The sequence below is a fragment of the Alligator sinensis genome, unplaced genomic scaffold (assembly GCF_000455745.1).
Source record: "Alligator sinensis unplaced genomic scaffold, ASM45574v1 scaffold709_1, whole genome shotgun sequence".
Lineage (NCBI taxonomy): Eukaryota > Metazoa > Chordata > Crocodylia > Alligatoridae > Alligator > Alligator sinensis.
Genome location: NW_005842208.1, coordinates 1,181,047 through 1,196,895, shown reverse-complemented (window position 1 = coordinate 1,196,895; position 15,849 = coordinate 1,181,047). Strand labels below are relative to the sequence as shown.

General features: G+C 42.3%; 1 protein-coding gene across 1 annotated transcript in view; it reads left to right on the top strand.

The window, feature by feature from the left end:
* OLFM3 (olfactomedin 3) overlaps window positions 1-5,500 on the top strand; it is a 45,835-nt gene extending 40,335 nt beyond the window's left edge. The window contains 2 exon segments of the mRNA XM_006026773.1: window positions 3,547-3,653; window positions 4,823-5,500. Of these exon segments, the coding sequence (XP_006026835.1) occupies window positions 3,547-3,653; window positions 4,823-5,500 (785 nt within the window).
* Window positions 5,501-15,849: the final 10,349 nt, after the last annotated feature.

Sequence of the window (15,849 nt, the reverse complement as noted above, 5' to 3'; positions counted from 1 at the left end):
GAAGCTTACCCTGCCATCCCCACCACCAGCACCCTGCACTGCCACCACATCCAAGGGGTGGCCTGCCCACACCCCACCCCACCCCGCTCCTTAGCGGCAGGAGCAGCCTTGAGGGGCTGCCTCACCCCCCCCCCCACCCCGCTCCTTAGCGGCAGCATCAGCTTGGAGTGCTGGCCTCACCCCCCACTCTGTCCCCTCTGTCATGGTGGTGCTCTGCCATGCCAGTCCATCCCCAACATCTCCTGTGTCCCCCTCTGCCAGGGACAGAGCTCCACCATGACGGTGGGGACAAAGTTGGCCAGTGATGCCGCCACCTTCAAGGAGCAGGCTGGGGGGGGGGTGAGACCACCTCTTGGTTGTGGCGGTGAGGCTGGAGCTGGCGGGGGTGAAGCCAGTATCCTCCCCTCCATCCCCTCCGTCATGGCGGTGCTCCGCCATACCAGTCTGTCCCTGCTGTCCCCCTCTGCCTCCAAGGAGCAGGACCAGGGGGGCCCCTTAGTCCCTGCTATCATGGTGGCACTCTGCCATGTGTGTCGGTCTGTGCAGAGCACTTTGGTTGGTTGTTTCAGTAAGCATTGTGATTGGCTGCCAAGGTTTGTGCCAAGCATTGTGATTGGCTCATAAAGGTTTGCAGACAGACAGACTAAGGCTTTTATTATATTAGAATAAGAAACATAATATCCTGCATCAAGTACAGAGCCCTAAGTGAAGGTCAGTTTAGGATGAGATTATGGGGCAAAATACTTCTTGAGCCACCCCAAACTTCCTGTTGATGCCATTGGAGGACTGTCTCAAAGAACCCAGACCACAGTCCTGCCTGGCCCAAAGCACGGTTTGGCTGTGCCAGGCTGCCAATTGACAACCCCTCCAGCTACTGTACTAAGTATATGGTCTTGAATTAGGACCTGGTTTTTGAGCATGAGGCTGAAGTTGATTGCTTATTCCCAGTTCCTTATTCCCGAACCGGGAATAAGGAATCAGGCATAAGCAGTGGGAATAAGCAACCAACTTCAGCCTCATCCTCCTGGGTTAAAGTGTGATTACTCCAAACCTGAGCTAACACTAACACCAGTCAACATTTGTGCAGCTCACAGTGTAAGGTGTAACAAGGCCCTGAGAGATATTCACTCTCTTTCTCTTCTTTGATAATAGTCCACCATAGTTCTTGAAAGGTAATTTTCCAACAGCATCTTATTCCTTGCAGACTGACATGCAGCTACTTTTTAAGTTCAAGAGCTACATTTTAGGGCAGGAGGTGATGCTTTGTCTTCTTATCTTCTTAATTTTTTTTGTCTTGTATTTCACTTTTCACACCAGTTTCTTTAAAAATCATGTTTTGAAACTCAAAGTTCTTCTCATATAAAATATATATTTTAGTTACAATTTTAACACAATTCTTGATGGATGCTAATTAGGTACTAATCAGGGTTTTTTTCCATTCATTCAGCTTGTAATCTTGCCTCTTACTTAAAAAGAAAGACCAGCAACTAAACATGATTTATGTAGTGATTAATTACCATCTGATTCCTTCTGCATTCTATGTTTTCCATAGAGTTTATGAGTTCAGCACATATCCTTTCCTGGCAAAACTAAAATTGCTGATAGATCATCTAAGAAAATTAAAGTGCAACTTGACCTGGTTGGGGTATGTTTCTCAACTTCCCAAAATGGAGAACTGCAAATTGTATTAGGAGGGTAGGATTCAAAACATGTATGAAATGAGTACTAGATCTTGAAAAGAAAGATGATCACAAAGTATATCCAGTTAAAGAAGAGGAACTATTTAAGGAGGGGCGGGAGGAGGCTATTTTCTTACCAATACGTAGTCTCAATATGCCTTCAACAGATTCCGCAGTTTGTTTGTAGGACAAACATGATTAGCAATCACTCTCCTCACTAACACAAAAGTTCTCTTTGAAGAGAGCCCACACAGCATAGAGAGCCTGTACTGTTCATGAAGACTTCAGTTCATATTTGGTATTTCCATTATATCTCTTTTCCCTGGCCATAGATTGAATTCTCTTCACTAGCTTCTGATTTATCATCACAACATTAGCACTACTTTAATTGAACAAAATAGGCATCTACAAAACGGTGTGTTCTTTGTCAGTGAAATAAAGTACAAAATGAAGGCATGATATGATTTATTACTTTGAAATATATATACCTTACCTTTTTATTTACAGATGCTATTTTTTCCTCTTTCTTTTCCAGCTTGATTACATTATATAAAAAAGAAGTAATGTCAGGATGAAGCATATATTTCTCAGGAACAAAAACAACAATCATGAAATGTTCCAATATGTTAATTCATCTGGAATGTCTCCTCCCCTTCCCCCCGCCCCACCTTAACTTGCTAGTTGATTTAATTTTCTACACCATTCTCTCATATTAAGTTCTTTCACAATAAAGCAAATTCCCCATGTGGCTTGTTGGTAATAGGCATGTTACTAATGTCCCCTAAAGTATAGATTTTTTTTTAGATTGTCGGAAAGGTCAGTATTCAAGATCATTGTTTCCTCTCAGACACTCTAACAAGGCATAGCAGGTAGATTAGAAGTCAGTTGAAGTTGCCACGGTTCCAGGATAATTTATGCATTTGCTTTCTTACTAGTAACTGGCGTGCAGGTTTTAATCAGGTCCAATGGTGATTTCTGTTAAATACTTTACATTTATGACAGTTTTATAACCCCAAATCCCTTTATGTCAGTTATTGACAGCATATTCAGTTTTGCTATATTCTAATGAATTATTACTCCCAAAATTCCTCTGAAGGATATACTAGTTGAGTTCACTAGGTAGAGAAATAAAAAAATATATATTTACCAGGTATGGTCTAAGGTGTGGAAGTTGACTAAGTCACATCTTTCTGTAGGGGTAGTGTGTTATATTTTGGATTTGTGTTTTTCAATCCACTCCAGAAGCCTGAAGGCTGAGTTGCACTGGGAGAGACTGGTATTAATGGGATTAGGTGGTATACATGACCAGCAATGTTTATTAGGTCCAGATTCACAAATAAATTTAGACCAAATGGGGTATCCAATTTGTGGCTCTGTACCTTGGTGTTTACATAATCCAAACATCATTTATTAGGTTGAAATTAACAGAATTGTAATGAAAGACCATTCACTCTGGAGATAAAAAATAGCTTTCTTCTTCTTTAGTTTTTCCATTATGCAAGTGTTGCAGTGAACACAGTTTACTACAGGAACATAGTATAGGAAGTGGTTCCCTGGGCCTCTGAGTCCAGCCCCTGTATTTACTTTATCTTATTTTGTTTAAATATAACTATATTTCAAAATCTGTATTCACTTTTACCAAATTATATTTGTATTCCTTTTGAATAGTGAAAATTTAAGCATTCAGACTCAGAGGATGACATTTTTGTTTTAACCCAGCCCCTATTCACCATGAAGCCATTGTTTGCTTACAATTCTTGGTCTTTTACTAAAGATGACTCACTTTGAGATTAATCGGAATATGATTGGTCCATGTTGGAATTTTGCAAAGATTTCACTGACCACCCTTGTTTTTCTAATTTTCTAGCATGTGGGAAATTGATGAAAATTACAGGCCCTGTTACAGTCAAGATATCTGGAACCCGATTTGGAGCCTGGATGACAGATCCTTTAGCATCAGAGAAAAATAACAGAGTATGTTGAAGCTCTTGTATAAATCTGAATGTTTTATTTGTATTTTGAATCTTTACAAAGAGGCATTTCACTGGAGGTTTTACATGCTAGCATTTATTTAAATGTGTTCTCTGCATTTTCATATTTTGACGTATTTCAGAAAAAGAAAGAAAGAAAGAAGAACATATTTTCCTGAAATCATCCTCAGAAAAAAATTCAGTAGGCAACTTCATTAATTTTAAACTATGTCAAAAAGAATGCATGTTTTTCCATTGAAAAAAAATAATTATTTTCCATTATATCCTCTATAATGGTAATTTTTTTAAGGACCCAGTTCACCTAAACGCTTATACAAGAAATGGTAGATGTATAATCAGTCCCACAGAAGTTAGTGAATTTACCTATATATGTAAAGGTACAGACGTTTCTAGTATTTGGCTCTAAATGAGATTCATCTAAGTCATTACCTGACAAGCTTAATGTTTGAATGGCACTTGGCTATATTTTATTTCAGTTTCAGTTTATTAGAATTTCTTAAGTATGTTTCATGAAAACTTTGTTTCAAGGAAAGCAAACAAAAAAGCTACTGTTTTTATTTGTTTTACTTTTCACCCTTTTCAGGGTCAAAGAGCCTAAAAGGGAGATAAGTGAGGGAAAAATAAAAAAAGATGAGAAAACAAACTGGAAGAAAATGATATCTGGGAACCAAAAACATGGAAACATCTGAAAAAAACCAAAAAAACCAACATTTTCTGGGCATGTTTCATTTCCCAAAGAGGACAGTTATTTATTGAATAAAGTTTCAACTATGTTTAATTCTGCAGAATGCAGAAGTTACTTCCCACTCCACTTTCCCACCACCTCTGGGATTTCCAGGATCTGGGCACATTATGACAATACTAATGAGCCCCTTAAGCCAGAAACTCATTCAATCAGAACAATTTGAAAACAAATTTCTCAAAAGTGTGAGGTCATTCCCTACTAAAAGAGTTTAACTCAAGAATTCTAGTTTCATTGCAAAAGGAAACATATACTGACACTTTCTGTATTTCTGTAAGTTTTGTGAGCTAGTGTGGTAACTGATACTGCCATAGGATTTTTGGAACTTTTTAAAAAATGTATTTTCTATTCATGATCTTCTACTGTTTCTATTTTAGGAGTTTACTCTCTATTCTTTATTTTTCTTTCAGGTATGGTACATGGACAGTTATACCAATAATAAAATTGTCCGTGAATACAAATCAATGGCAGACTTTGTCAGTGGGGCTGAATCAAGGACATACAATCTTCCTTTTAAGTGGGCTGGAACCAATCATGTTGTCTACAATGGCTCCCTCTATTTCAACAAGTATCAGAGCAATATTATCATAAAATACAGCTTTGACACAGGGCGGGTGCTAGCACAGCGTAGCCTGGAGTATGCTGGCTTTCACAATGTGTATCCCTATACTTGGGGTGGCTTCTCTGATATTGACCTCATGGCAGATGAAATTGGTCTCTGGGCTGTGTATGCCACCAACCAGAATGCAGGCAACATAGTCATTAGCCAACTAAACCAGGATACATTAGAAGTGATGAAGAGCTGGAACACAGGCTATCCAAAGAGAAGTGCTGGGGAATCCTTCATGATCTGTGGAACTTTGTATGTTACCAACTCGCATTTGACGGGAGCGAAGGTCTACTACTCTTATTCCACAAAAACCTCCACTTATGAGTATACAGACATTCCATTCCATAATCAGTACTTCCATATATCCATGCTTGACTACAATGCAAGAGACAGAGCTCTCTATGCCTGGAACAATGGACATCAGGTCCTATTCAATGTCACCCTTTTTCACATCATTAAGACTGAAGATGACACATAAACTTTATTTTTTCCCACTTCAAAACAGTGTAATTTGTGATAAACTCTAAAGCATTCTTCAGGATTTCTTTTTATTTAAGTTCTTTGTCATTAAGAAAATAAGCATTTTCTACTGTATGATGTGTTCCAAATATGGCTAGGCCTGTCAAAAATGACCTGTTGGAAATACAAGCATCCTTACTCATGAATTTGCAAGGTCTGTCAAGACCTTGTCATAAAAAGCACTAAAGGTTTATGTGGATGTGGCTAAAGACATAATTCTAAAAAGATTATGATATGCCTTACATTAGAGTCCGAGACGAATGGTGGCTTAAATGCATGAATGTCTTTTTTTATCTTTTATCATTTTTTAAAATCTGTTTATAGCTCAACATCAGGAAATATTTTGGTAGCAATCTGAAGCATAAAATGCATCATTTTTATTATTTGTTCCAAACTGAAAGATGTAGGGATTTGGTTTACTTAGAAATGGAATATGATTCATTTTGCCATCATACAGTTTCAGATGCGGTGCTGTACAGTAAGTTTTTAAATCTCTCGCAAACATTTTATCGATTAAATGTATTTCTACCATTGTAACCACCATTGTGCAATTGTATCTCTTCACTTATGTGAAAGTAAACTAAGTACTATTTTTTATAAAATATATTGAAGCTTAATTGCAGTTCTGATTATGGGTCAATTTTAATGTGGCAAAAAGGTCGTTGCTCCTGGAGCTTTCAGATCTGTTTCAAACATGTGACAGTATTTTTTTAACCTTGGCTGGTCTATCCTCCTTACACATGAGTGCTACATGCTAGCACATGACCACCATCAACCTGTCCCTTCAAACTGTCCAGTTGCTGCCATTCTTTATCTTACCTCTTTCCTCTCTCCTTTTTATCTCTTGTTTTGCCTTGACCACTTTGTTTCCTTCATACATTGCCACTTTAATTGGAAGGATCCATTTCACTTCTTTGCTTTGTAGCTCTCCCTGCTTCTTCCCCACTTAGAAAAAGGCTGCATCTCTCAGCATACAAACAGCTCCTGTGTATCCCACCCTCCACAAGCAATTGTTTTCCGAAGAATCAATTTTGACCATTGGCAGCATTTGAATCCCTGTCAAAATCTAAAACTCTTTTCACAGTAAATGTTGTTTCTGTTTAGCCATGACATGTATTTCACATTCTTGAAGAATTAGACCAGGAAAGCTTGTAATATATTTAGCTATTTCTTCTATTAATCTCAATAATAGTAGTGGTAGTGAAGTGGCTAGCATTAATGTTGTTATGGCCTACATCTCTAGGATGCCGATTTTTCAAGTCCAGGTACTCCTTATGCCATGCTCATTCCTCTTCAAAGCAGTAGAAATTCTGGATCTTATTAGAATTTTTTAATTTTGTAGCTGATGGTCTTCACTGGTTACTATTGGTCTCTCGATTTCTACCAAATCACTCATAGCCCCAACTATATGTTGAAACCTGATTGCCAAATAAAACCTAGAGGACCATGAAGATACTTTCCTTTAGAAATTCTCCTGCAGTTTTTCATGAGAAGTTCATTGAAAGTGTTCAGATTCCAAACATAACCTTTGATAGGCAAGGATTTTTTCTGATATCATTTATTGGACCAACTGTATAGTTCAGAGAACTGTTGGACCAGATTTCAAGCATCAAGTATCCTTTCTCAGGCCTAAGACAATGGCAACTGATATCCAATGGACAGTTAATAACTGAAAGCTTGCCCAACAGCTCTTCCAAAAAATCCTTGGCATCTAAAAGTATTATTTCCTAGACCATCACAGCTACAACAATACTTCAACTGTCCTACCAACATAACTTTGGCTGGTGTTGACTAAACATGTGGGTCACCTGGTATCTTTCTGTTGTATGACTGAGTAAGCACAACTCTTAGAATCAAATTTTGGTTCAAATTCTCCCATTAAAAATCCAAAATGTTCTTTCTTTAGATATTCTTAAACGTTCACAAAGATTTCCTCTTTCTATAAACATTTCCACCAGTAACCTCATCTGCACCCTGCTCTGGTATCATGGACGCTCGGGCAAATGTCTGGAACCCCAGAGATCAAGAATCCAAGGCCAAAGCAGAAGCACTCACAGCCACCCTGCTAGATTCCAACAAATCTGCAAATTCTGCTAAATACTTTGTCACAAGGACATGAGAAAGCAAAGGACCTCATTTGCTAGAATATACGGGGGCATAAACACAAACGGATATGAATGCAATCAAAGAGGGCTGTAAAGACATATTTATGACTATGCTTTTCAGTAGTCATGCACTCATTACTGTGGATTTTTATTTGTATTAACCAGTTACAAATAAAACCAACTTTTCCTTAGGAATCATAATATCATGTTTCTATCTGAGGTAAACAGCAACTTGTTCTAGAACTAAATACTGCAACCTACATACCCTCAAGAAACACCATGCACCATGTGCAGCTACTAGGGGCCTCTGCCAGGAGCTGTCCATAAATGTCTTGATGGCCCACTGCTGCAGCTGCAGAGGGGGCTGTGCACCATACGAGAGGTGCGAGGGAACCCACCCCCACACAGTCCGCCCATATCCATGGGAGGAAACCCAGTTCCTGACATCCACAGTCCCCCCAACCCCACACAGTCCCCCACACCCACCATTTCCCAACCCCCACAAACCCCAGAACAAATCCCACACCACCTCTACAAATGCTACACCCACCCACAAACCCCCCAACTCTCACCCACAAACCCCACACCCCTTTCCCTCCAAACCCCACATCCCCCCACAAATCTCACACCCTGAATGCCCAGCTGCCAGACAGGATGGGACCTGCTGACAGGAGTTGCAGCTGCAGGGGCAACTGCCAGACTGCAGCTCTGCCCTGTGCCCACACTGGTGCTGGGACATGTGGTCCAAGCCTGTGGTGGGGCTCCTGGTCCCAGAAAGTACTTGGGGTGTGTGATGGGCTGGGGGTAGGGGTGGAGGTAGCAGCAGCAGTGTGTGTGTGAGAGAAAGATGGGGATTGAGGAGGGGGGATAGCTCGGCGTAGGAGAGGCCACGAGAGCTAGGCTTAGAGCCCTCCTGCCTTCCTAGAACAGCCTGTGCAGGGGGAGGCTGGCCTGAAACAGATGGGACTTGCCCAGCCCAGTCCCTGAGCCCCAGTTGAGGACTTCCCAGGAACAGCATGGGGATCACTAGGGACTGGGCACAGGCACAGGGAACAGAACAATAAGGGCTGGCACTCCTTAGAGCCACAAAGTAGTGGGTGGGACAGAGGACTCATGTCCTGATACTGGGATGGAGCGACTTCCAGGAGGGAGCAAGTGGGGGAAAGCAGGGGCTGTGGGTCAGGAGTGAGGGGCAACATCATGGGCAGGGGCAGGGCACTGGCATCCCAGTGCTGCTCAGTGTCACACATGCTGGTGAGCAAAGGCTCTAATTTTTCTAATTTTTCTATGATTAAAAAGACAAAAGCAAACACCAAAGTGTATAGATATTTAGAATTCATTTTATTATGATGATAGAGGCACTGACTGGTAGGCTCGCAAACTGCTTTAAAATTATGAATATATCAATAAAACACTGCCCAACTTATATCTGGCTATATAGTGGAGTTTCATTTTAAGCATGGAAGAACATGGATTTTTAGGTATTTTAATGAGAGAATTTGGGTTTTTTATCAGAGGATTTGCAATTTTTGAACAGTGAACACCAGGATCCTTGCTGGTGAGGCAAGTGGTGGGACCCAGGCAGAGGAGCCTGCCCAGGGCCAGCACCAGGGCCCAGCTTGGGGGCAGATGAGGTGGCTGACCTCCTGGCCATTTGGGGCCAGGAGGACATGCTTCAACAGTTCAAAATGGGCCACTGCAACAAGCACATCTTCTGGGTGATAGCTGTCCAGATGGCAGGATGAGGGCACCTGAAGACATGACAGCAGTGCTGCACGAAGACCAGCTTTGCAGCCATGCCCCACTGGCCCCTGGCCCAGAGGTGCAGGAGGCTTTGCTGCAGTGTCCATACCACAGTCCAAGCAGCCATGAGATCCCCATCTGGGTCTGGCAGGCCCACAGCCATGGGGCCACAGGTCCAAGGGGGCAGATGCTGTTGCAGGTCGCAGCAGGTCGCAGCCAGGCAACAGCCCCCACTGCCAGACTGCTGCAGTGGGTAGAGGGTGCAGGGGCCACTCTAAATTAGGGCTGCTTCAACAATCCATCTGGCACAAGGGCCTAGTGTCCACAGATACCAACTGGTTGGGCCTCAGAAGCTCCCTGAGCTGCTTGCCAAGGTAGCTTTTTATACTGCTGGGTCTAGCTCATCCTGGCTGAAGGTCTGGGAGGAGCTGGGCAGAGTCAGTTTGCCCCAAATGGCACAATTTGCCCCAAACCAAAATGTATGTTCAGGCACGTGTGCTGAGGCACAAATCCCTAGCAAAAATCTGTGCCACTATTTGAGCTGCTGCAAGTGCATGTGCCTGCATGTGTGGATGTGCCTAGTGGCCATGTCCACATGAGCATGGACATTTGGTTGGTTCCCGAAAACAAGTAGCGGTGGTGCATCTTCCTGGGGGAAATATGGGAACCCCAGCAGCCTTACCTGGGGTCCTGGGGGGGCCTCCCATGGCTACATCAGTAGTGATTTTGCTGCGCAGAACCTGGCCAGCAGCCTCAGAGTGGTTCCAGGTAGCCTGGTTCTGCTTTTGAGTAGCATGCACTACCCATGCGTGTGTGGAGAACACCTGAATGTGTGTTACGTGGTGCCGCAGACATGTTTGCAGCACCATATACCACACAGCCGCACTCTTCTGCATGTGACCAGTGAAGTGAATGGGGGTTGCATTCTTGTGAAGTGCAGTGTTTGGCCCAAGATGCCAATTTTTTCTGATTTTTTTTCCAGAACCAGCATATACAAGAAACCTCACCTTTTAAAAAAATCATGTGTATTGAATCAACAGAAATGGTCCCACAAAGTGTTCCATTTCTTATAGAAATATGGCTTTGTTTGTCTCTCTGAAATAAAGTTCAGTTTCACCACAGCAACATTTGCTGGGCCCATAAGCAGCCTGCAAGTTGAGCATCAACAACAGATCCTGTGGATCTTTGCCTACATCTGTAGTTCCAGACTAGTCAGTTAAAATAATTACTTTGTAGAAACATGTTAGCAGTCCAAATAAAACCAAGCTTGTTTGGAATCATTTAGAAAAAAAATTAGAGTACAGGACAGTAGAAATATAGAACATGATTTTTGATCAATGAATTCTTCCTGCTGCAAAATGTCTGTTCTGTAGATGTCGGTTTCCCTGCATACTCCATGATGTCAGAGTAGCACAGAGAAGTATACAAGGATACAAAAAAGAATGATGGTTAAAAGGTCAGTCTCTGCTTCCAAAAGCAAAATCCATTTTATTTGCTTTTCACACAGGAAGTTGAGTTCATGTTTACGTGGCACATTTTTCATACTTACATTGTGAAAATATGAATCTATGAAGCTATAAAAACTCACTTTGCTTCAACCAATTGAGACAAAATATAGCATTCTTATTACTGTATGCTTTAGGATCTTCCTGGACCCTGAAAGGTCACTCCTGATATTTGGTCTCCTATAGACAGACGTAACAAATAGCTGGTTGGGCTTTCTTAAGGATAATCTGATCAAATTTGTGACAGCAACCCACAAAATTTGCATTTTTTATTAAATAATTCTTACTGAAATAACAATTCCTCTCTCATTTTTGTGTACTATTCATTTCAGTGCAGTGTCTTAAAACTAACCAATCCTACAGTTTAAATTATGGCTATAGCATAGTGGGTGCATCTACATGAGACACTAAATGTACAGTAGACTAATTCTATTGAGCATTAGTGTGTCATGGCAAAAGCCATGCTAATAGGCTAATGCACAGTAGAATTAATCTACTGCAAATCAGCATCACTTAAAATGCATGTGCTGATGCTACTGTGCAGTAGCGCTGGTTGCTGTGCATTTAGTTAGTACTTATTATAGGTACTAAACTTAATGCACAGTAACCACAGCACATTAATCCATGTGTAGACATGTCCAGTGGACAGGAGTGTTTTCTGTCCACCCCAGCGTTGAATGAGGGACACTGGGCCAAGTCTATGGGCTAGACCAGGACTGACCCCCTGTGTAACATCCACAGTGTTGGGTCCAGTCTTCCCACCACATGCAGAACACACAGGCCCCAAGGCATGCTGTGCATGCGACATGCAGAGACCGCATTGGACACATGTTGCCCACAGCACATGAGCTGAACCTGGTACTGAAGGATGCACAGTGCATCAGTCCAGGATGCTACATGCAGCCCATGCCCTAGACCCCCTGTGCCACATGCAGCACAGGGCTATGGCTGGTGAATTAATTCAGTCCAGAAACCTATGGGCCAATACATATGGTTCCATGAGCCAGATCTAGCCAAGATGGCAAGTCTGACACCCCGTGCTAAAGATTTTCTGTAGTTGAGTGTCATTTTAAGACAAATACCAAAAGTAGTTGTTGAAGCAGGGTAAAATAGCCCACATAGAGCTCCAGGCTTCAGCAGCTAGATTACTGCTGAAAGCCAAGTTTTCTTCTTTCAAGCTAGCTTGGGTATCTCTACACTACTCTCCAGTGTACCTGACAACCTACCTGAGTGTCACTCTAGAAAGAAGACTAAACTTCTACCACCATCTGGAGAAATCGAGGCACAAAGTAACCTCAAGGGCAGCAGAGATTAGGAAACTAGCCTGTACAACATAGGGAGCTGACTTCTCTACCTTGAGAACAACTACATAAGCCATGATTTATGCACCAGCAGAATATTGCCTTCCTGTGTGGGCAAATAGCACCCACACCCCCAAACTGGACAGTGCCCTGAATTCTACACTACAAACAATAAGTGGCTGCCCAGTATACATGGAACAGGAAAACATGTTCATCTTGGCAGGAATCCCCCTTCATAACATCAAGAGGTCTGAAATACTGCTTGACCTGGCAATCAAAGCCCAACAGGAAGACCATTCAATGCATGACATGATTGAAAAATACCCAACTCAGAAACATCTACGAAGCAGAAAACTCCTACCAGTATCCACCAGAAACATCATAGAGGAAGCAGGAGACACCATACTGTCAGCATGGCCCCAGAGAATGTGGGAAGAGCAATGGAATAACAACCACACCCCACTACACAACTACATACAACTACCATCCTCACATAACCCTCCTGGTCATAAACTCCCATGTAAGGCATGGGTAAATCTGAATCGACTGATATAAGGCTATCGAGCCTTCAACAAAATCACACATAAAATGGGCCTTACAAACTCACCATCATGCCCCTGTGGCAAAGGAGATCAGACAGCCCATTTTTTTTGATCCACCAGAGGGATTGAACAGTCTGAAAGATTGAAGTAATATTCATGGATCTACTTTTAAATGGTTGAAGGAGCTGACTTTCTGAAGTCATACACAAGAAAAAGAAGACTCCAGTGTACAATGTAGATGTACCCCTAGTCAGAGGAGACCCAAGCAGGGGCAGGGCCCAGGGCAAATCAGCCTGTGTGGGGCCCCGCCCCCAGAAATGAGGATGCTGATGGCAGATTCAGCAGCAGGGGGAGGGTGCCAAGTGGCTGGAGGCAGTGGATTCGGTGGCAGATTCAGCAGCAGATTCGGTGGCGGCAGAGGGGTGCAGGGGGTGCCAAGCAGGCGGACATGAAGCTGCCGGCAGCACGGAGTCACCGCAACCACTCTGCCTGGCTCCGTGGTGCCCCCCAAAACGTGGGGCCCAGAGTGGTCGCCCCAATTCTCCCCCCACCTCCCCCAGGAACAGCCCTGCCCCTAGTTATACCAGTAAAAGACTTTGTATAGATGCAATTTTACCAGATTAAATTTCAATTTTTATATAAGGATTTTTGTTCCTGAACCACAATAAGCTTTGCCAATATAAGCTCTTTTACCCTGACATAAATGTGTCCATGTGATTTTAACTATACTGGCTTCAAAAGTAAACAAGCCCTGAGGCAAGGATTTTTATGGGTGACATCTTTTATTGGAACAACTACATAGTTGAAATAAAGTTAGACAAGCTTTTGAATGCAAGGTACTGAGGGCATCTTTACACATGCTCCAGAGTGGTGGTGGTGGTGGTGGTGCTTTAATTAAAGCGGCTCTCAGGAGCCACCATAGTTAAAGTGCCCACAGTGCCTCGTATATTCAGTGTCCCATGCTCCAGAATGGTGGCAGGGGCACTTTAACCAAAGCTCAATGAACAAGTTTTAGTTAAAGCACCCCACTGCCATTTTGAACCATGGGGACACTGAATACACATGATGCTGAGGCTTATCATGCTCCAGCAGACGTGATTAATCAAGACTGCTCCAACGTGCGCTAATCGAATCTGCTCCAATGTGTATAGGTGCCCTGAGTCACCTAGCCAAAAAATGTTGTGTGTACACAACCAAAGACACCTCCAATTGTATAAGTATGTTGTTATAATAACAATGTGTTCACATAATAAAAGGACTAAAGTGTTTGCATGACTTCCTAGCAAACTGCTTACCTTTTTGTCATGAAAATGACAAAGGAATTTCAAAGGAAAATGACAAATTGCATTTCCCCGACTTCTTATGAAACATTCTTCGTTTTGGTGCCTGGGTTGTCTTTAGAAAAGCAGTGAGAACACATAATTAATAATAAATAAAACTGTAGGGAATTATATATTGAGTAAATGATAGTAAATGTTATATTCTTTTTATAGTATTTTAGCCAATTATTTTAATATATTTACAATAAATTATCAGTTCATTAAACCTCATAACATTTCAGTTAGACAGATCTTATTACATATTCACTTCACAAGTAGTTTAAAGGAGAGAGTGGTTAAAGTAATTTCCTGAAGGTCACTCAATAGGTGATTTGGAAACAGAACCAGAAATTATGGCTTTCTTCTCACTCCTGTTATTCTGAGACAACCATTTTTCATAGAAGAAAAAGGGAAAATAATGGTTGCATCATCTTCAACTGCATTTTGCTTCTCTGGAAACAGAGACTTTTGACATGGAAGACTGGCAGGAATTTAATTGTCTAGAGGACATTCAGCTCAAATGTAGCATCCATTTCTGGCACAGTTCCTTCTTCCCTGTTGTACTTGATTCTTCTAAGTTGTTTCCTGAAGTTATCCCCTAAATCAGAGCTTTCCAAACGGTGTGCCGCGACACATTAGTGTGTCGGCAGCAGTGTGTAGGTGTGTCGCGCGAAATGCAGAAAATTTTGCCGAAGGGCACCGCGGAGCTCCCTTACTCGCGTCTGCTTCCCTTGGCCCCTCCCCCGGAACTGAATTACTGTGTCGAGAAATGATGCATGTCTAAAAAGTGTGTCACCAACATGAAAAGTTTGGAAAGCTCTGCCCTAAATGATTCTCTCTCCTTACATTTATACCCAAGATCCTGATTTTCATGTACTACACCATACTTTCTTCATGTTATTTTATATACATTTTCATTAACTTCTCATAAGATATATGATCTTTTCATTTATTTGTATGCATTCCTTTGTCATACTACACATAAAGCCAGGGTGGACCCATGAGCAGGGGGGCTCCCTTCCCCCGAGTCCAGTGCCCCCTGTCTTGGCCCCCGGTCCAGTGCTCCCTTCAAATCAATTCTCAAACCTTACACCCTACTTATCCCCCTACATATACTAGCTTCCTCAGGAGCAGATCCATAGGGATGCAGTTGCACCTCCCTTTGATTCCTGATCCATACAAACTTCAAAACCAACTGCACAGCCAGGATGGGCAGCAGCATTTCTAGTCAGGCAGTTGTGTTTATTTAATATGTAATATATAATCCAGCAAAACAGTGCACATTCCAATAGTTATATCTGTTTTTGCTTTGATATAAAACTGTATAATATAGTACTAGTCCACTAGCATATTAGTAAAGCTTCTAGTATGTTTTTAACTGGAGAAACGTATGTGCTGTGTTATATGTTATGATCATAGAATCATAGAATCATAGAAGTAGGGTCGGAAGGGACCTTGTAGATCTTCAGGTCCGACCCCCTGCCTGGGCAGGAAGAAAAATGGGCTCAAATGACCCCAGCCAGGTAGGCATCAAGCCGCTTCCAAAATCCTAGATACACCCATGACCATCCTCCAGCAGCGGCTGGAAACACAAATTGTGCCAGGTAATGCTGTCATTCCCAGCTGTCCATGCAATATTTACACCATGCCTCTATACCACTCTTCCCAGAGAATGGCACCAGCACTGCATCAAAAAGAGCCTGGGGGGAGCCACGCTAGCTTTCCTACAACCACCCTCCCCCTGCCACCCCAGTGAGGAGCCAGGACTGTCTTCCCTACATTGACAGCAGGAA